Source organism: Bombyx mandarina, chromosome 28 (genome assembly GCF_030267445.1).
Source record: "Bombyx mandarina strain Sakado chromosome 28, ASM3026744v2".
Lineage (NCBI taxonomy): Eukaryota > Metazoa > Arthropoda > Insecta > Lepidoptera > Bombycidae > Bombyx > Bombyx mandarina.
Window position 1 is genome coordinate 7055456 of NC_143233.1, and position 17227 is coordinate 7072682.

At 39.9% G+C, this 17227-nt stretch overlaps 1 protein-coding gene across 1 annotated transcript in view; it reads left to right on the plus strand.

Annotated features, from left to right (window-relative positions):
- Window positions 1–17227, plus strand: part of LOC114243389 (cell adhesion molecule Dscam2) — a 170793-nt gene that overhangs the window by 19290 nt on the left and 134276 nt on the right. Inside the window, exon 2 of the mRNA XM_089738984.1 lies at window positions 16407–16466. Within this exon, the coding sequence (XP_089595110.1) occupies window positions 16415–16466 (52 nt within the window). The 5' untranslated portion in view covers window positions 16407–16414. The remainder of the gene's footprint in view (window positions 1–16406; window positions 16467–17227) is intronic.

Genomic DNA, 17227 nt, shown 5'->3' on the forward strand with positions numbered 1-17227 from the left:
AATAAAAAAAAGATATAATATGTAAAACTAAAAGCCTGCAAACTCTTTGCTCGGCGCTTTGCTCGTGCATTTTTTAAGTGGACGCCCGCTTTCGGATTTCGCGAATTCTGCACTGAATATAAATTGAAACGCCCGAAAATAGATTCAGGACAACGTTTTCGGATTCAATTCCTTTTTTTTTTAATTCGTCATAACGTATCCCGAAACTGTAGATTAGCGCTAATTTTGTTTTTTCCTACCTAAGCTGATTGCCCTGAGAGGCTATTTATAACCTTAACTAGTAGGAGAGGTTATATTATTTGAGACCGGAAGCGTTACTCGATAACATTATATTGTATATCATATCTAGCATTTAAGTGTATATATAACAAATCTATGAAACTTTATACCTATAATAAATACAGGACTAAGCGAACTCACAAAAAAATATTCTACTTTTTGCAAATCTATATATTAATACGTGAAGCAAAAACTTTGTATCCCCTTTTACGAAAATTGCACGGACGGAGGAGTATGAAGTTTTCCACACTTATAGAGAACTAGCGACCCGCCCTCGCTTCGCTTCGGAAACATTAAAACACACATGAAACCAAAAAAATAAAATAAAAAAAAATTAAAAAAAAGTAGCCTATGTTCATCAGGGACAATGTCGGCTTCTAATGGAAAAATAATTTTTCAAATCGGTCCAGTAGTTTCGGAGCCTATTCGAAACAAACAAACAAACAAATCTTTCCTCTTTATAATATTAGTATAGAAGTATAGATATAGATATAGAGAAGTAGTGCACAATGCTAATATTTTTTTTAAATAATGCATAAAAGATACATTAAATCAATAAAGAAAACATTACACACACTACATACCATGTATTTGACGCATTGTCAAACTTTTGTTCTTGGCGTCTGTTGTCAAATTGAGAATAGATTAAATATTGTTTGTCTTTGTTAATATTTTTTATAGTGTAGTCTTGGCGAAATTTGTGATTATAGAAGTATAAAATACAATCATAATAGTGTACAAACTTACAATTCCAATTAATTATAGTCGAATTTCGACTACTGCGGGACCTCTAGTATCATTAATTAAAAGAGTTCGTGTTTGGAATTGTCGCTTAAATTATTTTTTAATCTCGAAATATGATACCTATATGTATGATATAATATGCTTGTAAGTAATATTAAATTAATATTAAATTTTACAAAAAAAACAAGACATTAACTGTCCCCTTCGCACTCATAAGCTAGACCGCGCATGAGAGAGATGTGTAGACTTTTCATGATGCGCATGCAGTGCGACGTCACGCCGCGCGCTTATTCACAAACACTACACAAGCGCAACGTGTGAATGTGTTAAACGCGAGCTACATGGTAGGCGGAGTGGGGAGTGTTAGGTTTTATTTTCGTTACGGAATTTCTTGAATCGGTCACCGCGCTCAAAGCCCGCGAGAAAAGCTATGCAATAGCTTAAAAAGATCATGTTAAATTTGTAATTCAGAAAAAACGAATCACGTTGCGTTTATGCGGGACAAAACGCAGCTTGTATCTGACCTGGCACAACAAGTCGATTTGTAAATCTGTTTGTACGTAAAATCACGAACCAGTAAACACAGTGTATTATTTAATACAGCAGACATACTCGAAGTCGCCCGGGTTATGTCCATGATAAAAAAAAAAACATCCCATTTGTTAATCCAATTTGTTAACTATTTTTTGTGAAATTGTGTTCAAACCACTTCAGTCATTTTAGCGTGATGAAGTTACTTTAAGTAAAGGTCCCGCAGTAGTCGAAATTCGACTATAATTAATTGGAATTGTAAGTTTGTACACTATTATGATTGTATTTTGTACTTCTATAATCACAAATTCCGCAAGACTACACCATAAAAAATATTAACAAAGACAAACAATATTTAATCTATTCTCAATTTGACAACAGACGTCAAGAACAAAAGTTTGACAATAAATAATATGCATGCGTGTGTGCGTCAAATACATGATATGTAGTGTGTATAATGTTTTCTTTATTGATTTAACGTATCTTTTATGCATTATTCTAAAAAAATATTAGCATTGTGCACTTCTTCTCTATATTCTCTATAAGTGTGGAAAATTTCATAATCCTCCGTCCGCGTAATTTTCGTAAAAAGGGATACAAAGTTTTTGCTTCACGTATTAATATATAGATAATATTAGTGTAAATTAACAGTTTGAATGAATTATAACTAATTTGTTGAATAAAATCATTGATATGGCATTCTTTGCTCAGTCGCTGTATCAATATAGACGTTGTCATGACAGAAAACCTTGTCAAAATCACTTCATAATTTCATAATATTGTCATACGAATCGTTTTATAGCAGACCTAGAATAAACCCTTGCAATTCATGTTACTTCAATTATTTAATTCTTATTATTTTAAATAGGTTTTTTTTTTTTATTCTTAGTTAGGTTGAGCACTAGAGATCCCATTCCACGACGCCCTTCATGCGGCCAATGATCGGAGGCGCTGGCGGGACATTACAAGGAGGAAAATCATGTCGAATTATGATGGTCACGACCATCAGCAGTGAGGAAACGACGCGAGGAGGAGAGTTAGGTTGAAGCATGACCCATTTATGGTATAATTTATACCATGAGCGACGGCCTTGGCTATACTCCTGGCGATAGCTTCATTCATAATCGACGCCAAACGCTTACAACCAGAACATGAACATGTCCGATTCCAAAATCAATGAAAATCGAATCCAAAACAGTAAATAATAATTTGCGTAATTACTGGTGTTAGGACCTCCTGTGAGTCCGCGCGGGTAGGTACCACCACCCTGCTCATTTCTGCCGTGAAGCAGTAATGCGTTTCGGTTTGAAAGGGTGGGGCAGCCGCTGAAACTATACTTGAGACCTTAGAACTTATATCTCAAGGTGGGTGGCGCATTTACGCATTTACACCAGGTGGGCTGTGAGCTCGTCCACCCATCTAAGCAATAAAAAAAAAATTATACCAACGTCAACCTGCGATAAATATTGTATCGAGAATATTTACCAGCGAAAAGGGTCCAAGACGAGACAATTCGCGCGTAATCGAAGGGAATAATCGTATTTCGAGTCATAAACGTGTTAGGGGGTCGTTCGCGATCGTTAGAACTAGCAATGACGTTACGTTATTGATGGGCCGGCAATTAATCTTGATCAGTCAAACTCAAGGGTTCGGTTTTCACTCGGGACGGGTTTGTTTTTACGCTAGAATCGTTTTTGAGTGATGTACTTCGCGGGATTTTAAACGGGATGACGTTAGTATTGTTTGACAATTGATGTTTTAAACGCTACGTTAATCGGTTTTGTATTGGATACCAATTTGGGGGGAAACGATGAAGGGATAATAGTTTTTTTTAAATGTTTAAATCGGTGAATGAGCTACCGGCCTATCTAGAACTAGGTCTTTCCTTTTCAGGGTGTCGTAATAGGCGATTTTCAGGAGAACTGGTGAAAGCTTTTTTTGAGCATATACCTTATACAACATGTATACAAGAAATCACTAACCGGCATTTTCTGATGGTAGGGCGTATTATAAGCGGTAAATTACGGATACCACCTGCTATTTGCTTAGTACTGCTACGCCTGTAATATTAACGCCATCTGTCGTCAAATAGCAGAAACGAATATTCAAAGAACTAGTAAAATCGAGAACGCTCGAGAAGTGCAACGCCATCTGTTATCAAATAGCGGAAACACATATCTAAACGTCTGGCCTTATCTAGAATGTTCTCAATAATTCTAAAGATGTTTCGACTATAAAAACGTTGCAGAGATAACATGAAAGGAGTTAGTAATCGGATCTGCTCGAAGCAAAACAACGAACCGGAAGAAGTAAATTACGGATTGTAAAGTGTTCTATGAGTATTCTAAGTATTAAATAAAGTTTTAATTTGTACTTCGGTAAAAAAATTATTTATCCCAAGCCACAGCGCGTAACAGTACGAAGTATTCCAGTTTGAATATAATTTAAGCTTTGAATTGATGTTTAAGTTAGGTGGGCGGCATTCGCATTATCATTTCTATGGTCTTCGGTAACAATTAAGCTTAGACATACCGATTTTTTTTTTTTTTTGTCAGGAGGAAATCGCCCGACTTCCGCCCTTCACTGGGGATGGAGGGCGGGGCATGTCGGAGTCGAACCGACTAAAACCTCCTGTCTCTCAACAACCAACGTCCAAACCTCGCATGAGACAAAACTTATGAAAAGGCAAAGGGGGGAAAGTGAAGCGTTTAGTGCGGAGCACATCTCTCCCATCACCCTCCCCCTCGGGACGCCGGACTGGCGGTCGTCGGCGCCACGACCACCAGCCCTCTCGGTCGGCAGGCTATCCGAAGCCCGCCTAGATGGCGCCGGTTAGAATGGTCTATCCTACGGAATACCGCGCTGGGTCAGAACCAGCGTGGGTTGAGGATAGCCGGCCTTCCATCACCCGGATGCTCATGCGTAAAACGCGTGCAGAGCAGCTTGCACGTCGTCTTCTTAGGCCCCCTTCGCCGGTCCCCAGGCCGACATGTGAGGGGACCCGAAACACTTAGAGGGCCAGGGCTTGGGCGATATCCGCCTCCCTGGCCCCCGCTCGACGGCGGCGGGCCTGTGCGTCTCTCACGCGCCCCGCCGCCTCCTTCTGCGAGATGGTGCACTCGCAGAAGGCGAGCATCGCCTTCCACGACTCGTCGTCACCGAGCATCGATGCCACAACACTCGGCAACGACAAGTCGTTTCCTATTTTTGCGACGAGGACACGGCGCCACCCCTCCCATGCGGGACAGGCGACGAGCGTGTGCTCCGCCGTGTCCAAGTCGCAACCACAATGGTGGCACTCTGCCGTCGGCTCGGCTCCGATCCGGTGCAGGAACTCACCGAAGCAACCATGCCCAGTGAGCACCTGCGTGAGCCGGAAAGTGAGGCGTCCTCTGTCACCATTCACCCAGTTCACAAGAACCGGGCGAATCGCCTCGACGGTCCTGCGACCAGCCGAAGGATCGGCCAGCCGTCTGGACCATGACTCCAGCACGGACCGCCGAGATTGGACCCTCCGTGCTCTGACCACACTGGGGCTGGGACGCGCCACGCCCCGGACACGAAGGTCAGCCTGCCACTGATAGTCAGCAGCGAGCGCCTCCACCTCCAGGACCCAAGGCGGCGTCCCAGCCAGTACACACGCCGCCTCGAAAGAGATGGTGCGATAACCACGGATGACCCTGACCGCGATGGTGCGTTGCGGCCGTTGCAGCAGCTTCGCTACCCCCACGGCCAGGGACTGGCCCCACACGGGCGCCCCGTATAGGGCCATTGATCGCACCACCCCTGTATAGAGACGGCGCGTCACCTGGTCAGGCCCCCCAACATTGGGAAGGAGCCGGCTTAACGCGCCGGCCACCCCCAACAAACGAGGGACCAGATTCTGAAAGTGAGCACGGAAAGTCCAACGACTGTCTAGAATGAGGCCGAGGTACTTCAACTGCACCCCGACCCCGATACGGACGCCTCCAACCACGATGTGGGCATCGACAGGTCGCACTCTCCGGGGCCTGTGGAACCACATGGCCTCGGATTTACTGAGCGCCACGTCGAGGCCCAATCTCCTGATTTTGCCGACGACATGCGCCACCCCAGCCGTAGCAAGACGGGCAGACTCAGCAAAACTCCCCCCCCCGGGCCACGACCAACGTGTCGTCTGCGTAACAGATTACGCTCAGGCCCGGGAGGAGGGCACCCCTCAGCACCCAGTCATACCCGATATTCCACAAAAGAGGGCCGAGCACCGACCCCTGTGGAACACCGCGCACGACCGGGAACCGGTGCACGATCCCACCGTGTCCGGTACACGTGACCGATCTGTCCTCCAAGTAGGAACCCACCAGCCGGCGAAGGTAGGGGGGCACTCCGTGTCGTTCCAGCGCCCCTCCTATCACGGACCAGGGCAGGGTGTTGAACGCATTGGCGAAATCGAGTGACACCGCCAAAGCCACCCCACCCCCGGAAACGGCCTCATCCGAGAGGGCCCGCACGCGAAGGATCGCGTCTACCGTTGAGCGGCCCTCTCGGAAGCCATACTGCTCCGCCGACAGATCGGGTCCCACCCTGACCAGATGCTGGATGATGCGGGCTGCTAGAATGCGTTCCAGCAGCTTGCCCACCTCATCCAGCAACACGATGGGACGGTACCCGGCGGCTAGATGGTATATCTAGCATATACGCCCGTATAGCACGATCGCCCGACTTTAGAATTAAGAAAAGATATTAAAATTTAGGTTTTTTTTATTGCTTAGAAGGGAGGACGAGCTCACAGCCCATCTGGTGTTAAGTGGTTACTGAAGCCCATAGACATCTACAATGTAAATACGACACCCACTTTGAGATATAAGTTCTAAGGTCTGAAGTATAGTTACAACGGCTGCCCCACCCTTCAAACCGAAACGCATTCTAAATAGGCAGGGTGGTGGTACCTACCCGCGCGGACTCACAAGAGGTCCCACTACCAGTAAGAAATCTAAACAAGAAATACTTGACAGTGCAGAGCTACATTAGTCAAGAATTTGCGTGCGTTAAACTAATCAAACTTCGTAAATTTTCACGTTTCATTTTAATTTAATGAAAAGCTACATTATAAATAATCCTTTAGTCCGAAGCCGCTCAGCATATTTGCCCGAAAGTTTACTAATTACCAAAGTTGCCACATCCTACGTAGTTTAGCGAAATTCACTAGCTCGCCGCCTTCTGAGCTAACCTGCATTAAGCGTCAGCGTGCCACTAATTTATCTTTGAATAAATAATCAGTTACTGTAATGAATAGTTACAGTAAAAAAAAAAATCTATTATTTAAAAAAAAAAAAGACATGCCCGCTGAGTTTCTTGCCAGTTCTTCTCGGGACGGAAGCTAGTTTTTGTGAATTGGCGGTAGTTCTTTTTGACGTTCAACAAGTATGTACTTTCATTTATGTTGAATTTTTTTTTTATTTGATTTGATATGACAGAGTTCGGAACGAATACATACGGAAGAGCTTTAAAGTCACATCAATCACAGACAAAATGACGGAAAATCGCCTTAGATGGTATCGCCATATCATGGGACGGGACGAAGACCATCTAGTGAAAATCGCATTAAGCTTGCCAGAACAAAAGGAAAGTAGAGGCCGCCCGCCATCGACCTGGTGGTCAAACATCGAAAGAGTCCTTAAGAAAACCCAATTGCCAAAACCGACAACCCAGGACAGATCAACCTGGCGCCGTAGAGTGAGGAGACCCGACCCCAGATAACGGGAACAGGGACGGATAGTAGTAGTAGTAGTAGTATTTGATTTGATTTGATTTAATCTGTACACACACTTTTTGACAGAAGCCGCAAGTCTTTCATTCGTTTCGATTAGTACTTGATGGTCTTTATCCACATACAATTGAGACAACGGTGTGAGGTCTTAAAATGGGAGGCGGGATCTACTTCGTAATACTTATAAGCTCTATCTAATGCCATAAAAGCCGTTATATTTGGCCGACAATTCGGCCTTTGGAATCTTCAATATCGAGGAGTGAAAGGCTTATTTGTATTCAGCAACATTTTTGCAAAATTTACAGCAAAGCCATTTAAAGTTTAAAATTTGGAAAAAATATCATAAGAAAAAAACTTCTTCATCTATTCGAATGGAGTAAACTTAATTGAAGTTCAATTAAAAACATCGAATTGTTGATACTAATCTATACATTTAAATAAAATTAGAGTGTCTGTTTGTAGTATTGAAATAACCGCTTTTTATTACATGCATAATAATATGAATATAATAATATATACGGTACATACACCAAAATAACATTTTTTACATTTTTTGTCTGTCTGTCTGTCTGTCTGTTTGTTTGTTCCGGCTAATTTCTGGAACAGCTGGACCGATTTTGATGAGACTTTCACTGATAGGTAGCTGATGATATAAGAAGTAACTTAGGCTGCTTTTTTTAGACTAGCTTCGCCCCGCGGTGTCACCCGCAGTTATTGTCGGACCGCGCGCAACATGGCGGGCTTCGCCTAAAAATAATAAAATTTAATGTTTCCGAAGCAAAGCGAGGGTGGGTCGCTAGTACCAAATAAAACCCAACTTTAATTACAAAGATAAATGTCGCGTATTAAACGTAATGTCACTTAAACCAAATAAATTTTCACTCCTCCATAATCATTCATTTGTCATCTCCAAACATCACCGATCGTAACCAGTCCTTGAAAATCGATGAAAATGACGTTCAAAGATTCAGTTGCATACATACCAAGCTCACAAAAGCGCGTTAAAAATATTCTACATTCATCGTAATTATTCTACACTAACTCGGCTGTCTCCTCTAACTCACGCCTCGTAGCTTCCAATGCTGTACTCACTATAATTAATAAACGCATCGAAGCGTAAATTACCCAGCCTTCTGGAAACTGCATTCCTTTATTAATCCATAGATTTTGAAGACTCATATGTGAGAGTGGATCGTTGTCATAGGTATTTAGAGCAAGGTACAGTTTATGCGCAGAAACTCGAACCCTTCTAAGCAATAAAAAAAAATAAAAAAAATAGATGGCGTTGCACTTCTCGAGCGTTCTCGATTTTACAAGTTCTTTTAATATTCATTTCTGCTATTCGATGATAGATGGCGTTACTCTTACCTGCGTAACAATATGTATGCTTGACTAGATGAAGGCAGCGTAGGACCAGTCGTTGTGACGAATCTTGCGGAGGCCTATATTCTTAGTGGATGTCTATGAGCTGTTAGCTGTTGTTCGTAGGATTTTTGTCAGATATTTCATTTGTACGGATAATTCTATTATTTCTAGTTGGTAATTAGGATTTATAGCAAAGACCAATCATCCATGAAGATGATGTGGATGAAGACGCTATTAAAATATTTGAAGAGGATATTTTCTTTAATAGCTCTGAAATATCAAAAGTACCACGAAATACCCCATTTCAGCACTTCTATCCAAAGTCTTAACATACATACATGCCCGAAGCCGTAAAACTGAAATTTCTGATATGAAAATATAAGCGTTTCGTCGTAAAAGCTCCTTCTGACCCTGGCGCAAGCCATCACGTTTTATGCTTTACAAGACGACATAGTTTTATGTGTCACACAACCGGGGTCAATTGTGGGTCCATGTCATACGAAAATGGCGTTTAAAAAAAATGCAAGTTCACAAAATTCAATTTTTATATCGCATACATATCGACGCTTGAAAGGCAAACGTAACTAAGTGACAATGCGTGAACTTTACAGTAGAATAATACAGTAGAGAGTTGAAATACCTGAAAAAAAAATTATATTTTAACGAATCTAGCTGTAGGATTGAAATTATTTTAATAGACCTAGAAATATAAATTTTTTGCGCATCGATTATGGTTATTGCCTATCATTTATGTATAAAGGAGTTATTGTCGCTTAGTCACGTTTGCCTTTCAAGCGTTGATATGAACAAAAAAGTGAACGTAGCTTTCAGACAAATTGTACTTTCTTCGCATTTCAGTATTTCTGTCATTTTTACGTCACTCTCAAAGACCATATTGTGATCTTTTGAGAAATGAATATTTACAACCGTAAAATTTTATATTTTAAATATATTTCACGGTCTAATAGCACAGACCCTACATGCTTAAGGCCGACGTGAAATGTGCTAAGCAAATTAGTGGATAAACAGAAAAAATATATATTTTATCTGTCCTCTTCCTCCTTCTCGAGTCGGTTTCCTCCTTACTGACTAACGAACTACTCCCACTTAATCATTCTCTCACTTACGATTTTCCACCATCTGCTGCGATCCTTGGCTTCGTAAAGGCATCGTCGAACTTGGTGTTCAGAAGAGATGGAATTCTATACATCCCCCGAAAATCCTCTAAAATATCATGTAAGCGTTTACTTATCGTTTTCCGTAAGCATTTATTCCTGATCACGCTCGAACTCATCACTTGCGCCAGCCAATCAAGATATAAGAAAACTAATACAAACGTGTATCATGATATAAAAGCTACATGATATATTTCTGTACAAATACATCTTCTTATTTTACTGCATGATTCGTAGAGAGCAGCCAATAAAAATATGATATGCATTCGCATTATCATGAGAAGTTAGATAAATGCAAATCAAATATTTTATATTTATTTGTTGATCAGTAAAAAGGTAGAGAATTTATGGTACGGCTTATTAAATCTCTCTGCTACTCCCCTGTCATAGGTTGAACCCAACGTAGCTTGGCTAGTGTCGACACTTAGGCATTGTAATGTGATTACTGATTGTAAGTGTGACTTCGCACAGACAGGTACTTAGTTAATTACTGGTGGTAGGAAGTCTTGTGAGCCCTCACGGGTAGGTACCACCATCCCGCCTATTTCTGCAATGAAGCAGTAATGCGTTTCGGTTTGAAGGGTGGGGCAGCCGTTGTATTGTAAAAACTGAGACTTACGAGTAGCACTCATGTCTTAAAAAGACTTCTTAAAACCAGGTGGACAGAGAGCTCATTAATCTATATCTATATACCTAGTCAGGTCATAAATTCTGTCACATGTTTAATGTAAAATAATTGAAACAAGTTTATTCATTAAGTAACCATTCATATACCAAAATGAATAGCAAAATGAATAACAAAACATAGATTCTTATGACACTAAAGTTTATTCAAAATGACCTCCGTGATTTTGAATACAGGCCTTCAATCTGCGCGGCCAGTCGTCTATCGCAGCACGAACGAGGTCCGTGTCAATATCGGCGGCTGCCTTAATCAAGGATGTCTTGAGTGACTCCAAATTGGGATGAGGCTTTGAGCACGCCTTTTCCTCCAAGTGTTGCCATATCTTGTAATATAACGGATTCAAATCTGGACTGGAGGAGGGCCAGTCTTCGTGCCGGATGAAGTCGATTTCACGCGCCGTCAGCCAGTCTTGTGTGCTCTTCGCTCTATGAGCTGGCGCCGAATCTTGTTGGAATACCCAGTGCCTGTTATTGAACATGGTATGAGAAACAGGTTCCGCAAGGTTCGTCAGGACTGTATTTTGATACACAACTGCATTCGTTTTTACACCTTTCTCACAAAAATGTACCTCTGTTAAGCCCCAATAAGAAACTCCCAACCATACCATGAGCGAGGATGGAAAATGACCTCGTTGGACACGCGGAATACGGTTGCTCGCTTCTTCACTACTGTGTGCGTTCACCTTATCATTTTGTTTGTTGTAGCTCTCTTCTACGGTAAAAATTTTTTCATCCGAAAAAAGAATTTCCCGATATTTTTTTCCCGCGTACCGCTTCAACAAAACGCGGCATCTCTTCAGTCTCAGGTCCATTAGACGAGCATTCAAACGATGTCCTGTTTTTCTTCGATATGCCCGAAGCCCTAAGTCTTCATTTAACACCTTTTTCACCGTGGTTCTGCTTAACCCCACCTGAAGGGCAAACAGTTTCTGCTTACGTTTGGGATTTCTTTGAATTCGCGCCTTCACAGCTTTTATCACTGCTGGAGTCCTAACAGACCGAGGGCGACCACTTCTTGACCTGTCATCTACACTAGAGTCTTCATTGTATCGTTTGATGGTACGATATACGAATCGTTTGGTTATATTCAAAAATTTCAATATGTTAAAAATTTGAATTGGCGCGTAACCGCAACGATGCAACGCAATAACTGCAACACGGTCTTCTTTAAGCGTCCACTCCATATTTAAAAATGAGTAAAATTCTAAAAGTATACATTTTTATTTTCATGAACAATTCGAAATTCGAATTCAATAAACTTTTTTGTGGCCAGCATTCTAAAAGAAAAGTTTTTACTGTGTGACAATACTTATGACCTGATTAGTTATATATAAAAATGAATTGCTGTTCGTTAGTCTGGCTAAAACTCGAGAACGGCTGGACCGATTTGGCAAATTTTGGTTTTAAATTATTTGTGGAAGTCTAGAGGAGGTTTAAAAGGTAGATAAATATTATGAATATACTCGAAATTAAATAAAAATAACAATTTTGTTTTTTCTTTGATGTGTCTCCCGTCGGACGGATTCCTTTTGTTTGTTTTAAGTTTATTTTATACAAAAGTTTAGGTCTTTTACTTATCGATTGAGGCACTACGAAGTCTGCCGGGTCAGCTAGTTAACAATAAAAAAAAGAATGTTTGCAAATGTTGACATACTAGAGGCTCACTACTAAACGATCCAACTGGTTAAAAGCTTTACTGGAGTCCAAAGACATCCATTTTAATTTTACGACTTGCCTACTATTTAGAATGAAACAGTCATGTGCTTTAAAAATAGAACAGAGTAGAAACAGCGTCTTGCACCTTGTAAAGCAGTCTTCCACCTCAGAAAATTTACTTAACGCTAAAGAAATTCTTGGATAGCATTTTATAGCAGACGCTCTGAAGAATTCATAAACGCGCGTCCAATTCTCAAGCATTACCAAGAGCAGCTCTACGCTAAGCGGACACTTGAAGCAGCTTGACTTTAAATCCGCGAAGAAATACCTCAGAAGTTTTCTACGAAAGATCTTGTAGATGCTTTGAAAATAGAAAGTTCAAAAAATAACATTTGAGACTTTTATGTTTTTGGAACGAAGTTCCTTATGGTACGATGCGGAGGGGTACCCTAACCGTGAAAAAACGTCCGTAACGTAAGGCTTTTATTAGTAATGCACACAGTGTAGGACTTAACTTTGTAATAACGTACAAAAAAGAACTTTTTTTTTTATCATTCATTGACTACGATTTCAGAGCGTTCGTTTGCGCAATACACTAACTCTTATGCAAACAACCGTGAATGAATACCACAATAAGTTCGCACGTTACCGAATCACCGTGGGTTGTTGCGAAACCTCCAGTTTTATTTTCTCTATACCTCGAATAGAACTTAAAATTAATATTTTTATAATAAGGAACTTCGTTCCCATCCGGTGTCCCACGACACCACACATTTTTTTTATTTCTTTTTACGCACTGGAAGACGCAGCGTGGGTAGGCTAAGACGCGGATCTGCTAAAGGTTGCGTGAACTAGCTGGATGCATAATCGGTTATGCTAAAACGGTCATTAGGGCGATCTTTGGTGATGCATATGTCTAGCAGTAAACATTCGTGGGTTGATGACGATGAGGACTACATGTTTTATACGAGAAAGGACTGTTGATTCACTTGGCACCACATGGTTTCTCGCCTCCATAGACATTGGAGCTTGCATGCTGTCACTAACTTTGGAAATTACAAGGCAGTCCCAATCACAGTGTAGGTACCACTGTCAAGCCGCTGAAATATCCTTGCTCTGACGTATAGTGAGTTAATGGACGATGTAGATTTTAGATACCGTTGAATTTCCGATATAACCAGAATTTGGCGATTATTTAATGTCCTTACTAATGATTATTATAGTAATAAATAGTTACGTCAAATTGGACTAACAATTGTTGATTTTAATTAAGTTTCGTGTAAGATTGATTGCATACTCTTAGCGTCCTTATGTACTCTTAGCCTATAATTATGCTCTTTTCTAAACTAGAATGTAATATGAAAACGCGGCAGCAATCGCTCCTGGCCTTTTCATTTTTCATTATTATTATTATTTATTTGAATTGTATTTTTTGACTTGTTTTCTCGTATACTGTAAATATTTTTTCTTATTTAAAAAAAAAAGAAAATATTTGAAAAAATCGAAAAAAAAAAAAAAAAAACCCGCTGAGTTTGTTTCGCCCGTTCTTCTCAGGACTGTGGCTTTTTTTGGAACCGGTGCTAGAGTTAACATTTTCATTTAAATTTTGACATTCAACAAGTGTGTTTTTGATGACGTCCAAGTTGAAATAAATGATTTTGAATTTGAATTTGAATTTGAAATAGGAAAAATAGTGGTCCTGAACCATTGAACATAGCGCTAAGTACAATTCCGTATAATGGCAATGTGGTACTTAGCACGTAAATCTTTTTTTCAAAGATAAACAAAACGAGGTTACCCAGATATTAAATTTTCAATTGCTATTCACCGCTGACGCGTTCTATTACGGAATTAACTTTTACGAATAAATTGTACTTTTATCAGGAACGTGCGACCGTATCTCCAGAATATCGGGGAATGGAGTGTCATCTTTAAGCGTATTAGCAAAAAAGTTGATTTTGTTTGAAATAAAAATTACATAATATGACTTGAAAGCTTAAGAAATTGTCGTTGAAGAATATGAAAATTTAAATATCGTTTGGCAGATTTGCTGAGTTAGGCTGACTTAGAAAAAATAAATGTCGAAAGAAAATGACATCTCGACCTGAATAAGATTTCGCTAGAAAATTTGCGATTCCATTTATTTTTCATAGCTATGTCTGCCATGATCTCGTCCAGCTACTTCCAATTCATTCGCCAACTCCATCCAAATGTTCACGATTGACTTCCACGGTGACGGAATAACATCGTGTAATAAAAAATTAAACCCGCAAAATTGTAATTTGCGTAATTACTGGTGGTAGGACCTCATGTGAGTCCGCACGGGTAGGTACCACCACCCCGCCTATTTCTGCCGTGAAGCAGTAATGCGTTACGGCTTGAAGGGTGGGGCAGCCGTTGTAACTATACTGATGAGACTTTAGAACTTATATGTCAAGGTGGGTGGCGCATTTACGTTGTAAATGCCTATGGGCTCCAGTAACCATTTAACACCAGGTGGGCTGTGAGCTCGTCTACACATATCAGCAATAAAAAAAAAACCTCCAACTTAATCTCACTAATAAACCTATAAATTGCTAAATGCCTATTTTCTTTAAGGTGGGTGAAAACCATAGTGCATAATCCCCGTTCTAATCAAAGGAGCAGACTTTTTATCAATGCAAATGAGGGTATAACTATTTATCATCAGTCGGGCCGGATTGGATGAGAGAAGCCAAGGATCGTGCACAGTGGCGAGCAATTGAAGAGACATATGTCCAGTAGTGGACTCCTATGGGCTGATGATTATGATGGGCCGGGTCGGCCACTATTACTAGTTATTCAATTCGCTTGTCACTACATAGTATAAAACAAAGTCGCTTTCTCTGTGCCTATACCTGTCTGTCCCTATGTATGCTTAAATCTTTAAAACTACGCAACGGATTTTGATGCGGTTTTTTTTAATAGATAGAATGATTGAAGAGGAATGTTTATATGTATAATAACATCCATTAAATAGTGAATAAATCAATAATAAATTACAGTTTCCGAAACGAAGCGAGGGCGGGTCGTAAATTAGTCTATATACACTGCACTACACTTTAGAGTAATTCTATTTAGTGTTATCACAACTTTTTGATTCGAAAATTAAATTCCAGTTAGACAGGCGGTACATAGTCCTTCTGGTGGTGATAAGTGGTTGCTTGCACCTATAGGTGTAATGTAAATGTCACCACTGGCCTCGAAATACTTTAAAGTCGAAGTCTTAATAGGATTGTGTTACGGCCGTCTCAAACTTCAAAATTATTTATTGCTTTATTGACGAGCTCACCATAGATAATACACATAAATTAGTTATAGATAAGCAACTCAAGCACTCAACAAAAATGTTTACGGGCGTCGGCCACTAGATGGCCTCGATTCGACTAGTTTCTTATTGCTCCTGTAGATGGCGGTAACATATTACCTATATTGTTATTTTTTAATGAAGTATTTTGTAAATTTTCATAAACCACAAATTGATAAAATTTAGTCAATCTGTCTTTAACAAATAAAGACTTGTATGATTTATTATTATTTTTTATTTTCTGTGTTTAGTAATGCTATGATTATATGCCATAACTTTAACAACATATAAGTTTAGGAGCATCCGCTAAAAGATGTCGATAGTTTCTATACAAAAGAATCAGTTGTCTGTAAAGTCGGTTTACTGACGACAGTTGAACGTGACAACGTCATAAGAAAATACTGATGGTATGGTTTCATTTTTCAAAAGAAAATTTCAGTTTATTTGTTTGATAGATATTTTGTATGGACAATTGGCACCACGTTCACTTTTCACTGAACTTCATACTTGACAAAAACATGTAAATGTATTATTGTATAGCAGCTGTCCACGCGGATGCATCGCTCACTCAAGTAGGAGAGAGACAGATGTCGAACGCTGCCGAACGCGGAGGCCGATTGTGCCTCTTTGTCGCTCGTTGCGCGCTCTCGCTTGCACTTCAAGCCTTAAATGGAACGCCTCAGAGCGAGGTAACGCCGCATGAGTCATGTTTTTTCGTGCGTCCAGCCGGCTCCATCGAATTATAGGACGTTGTCACGTCAAAAAATATTTGTCTTAAAGTCTCCCAGTTTCAGAGCCCTGACAAAGCCCCCATTAAGTAGGTAAGGGTTAAGATTTGTTGTTATAATAATATACAAGTTACAAATTTTTTTTAAACACTGTTTATTATTGTTTACAGGTTCGAAGATGGACACAAAAGACGTCTTCGCTCTGGCTTTGATTTCAATTTTAAATATTGGTAAGTCACTTTTTCTTATTAATTTTATTAAAACGTTGTATACCCATCGATAGTGCTTGTTAATAAGAAGATAGCACTAAAAATCTTGCTTTAATTTTTTGCATTATCCTCAATTTAAGATAATTCAAAACTGAACGCATCCTTGGTATGTGACCTCCTAGATTCTAGACTAACAATATACTTAAAAAGAAGTTAATTATGTAACTATTGTTATTGTATTTTTGTTTGTTGTTATTATTTTATTGTAATTTGTAACTATACTGAAACCTTAAAACTTATATCTCAAGATGGGTGGCGCATTTCAGTTTTAGATGTCTATGGGCTCCAGTAACCACTTAACCAGGTAGGCTGTGAGCCCGTCTAGCCATCTAAGCAATAAAATAAAATAAAGTATTTTAAAAACAAATTATATTTTAGATTGTATGTGTGTGGTATATATTATTATATAGAACACTAGCGGTCCGCTCCGGCTCCGCTCGGGTCTTTAACAAAAATTTCAAGGATATTTGAAGTTGTTTTATTTAAAACTAGCGACCCGCCCTCGCTTCGCTTCGGAAACATTAAAACACACATGAAACAAAAAAAAATAAAAAAAAGTAGCCTATGTTCATCAGGGACAATGTCGGCTTCTAATGGAAAAATAATTTTTCAAATCGGTCCAGTAGTTTCGGAGCCTATTCGAAACAAACAAACAAACAAATCTTTCCTCTTTATAATATTAGTATAGAAAAAAAAAAGAGCACTTATTGCGGCATAACTAT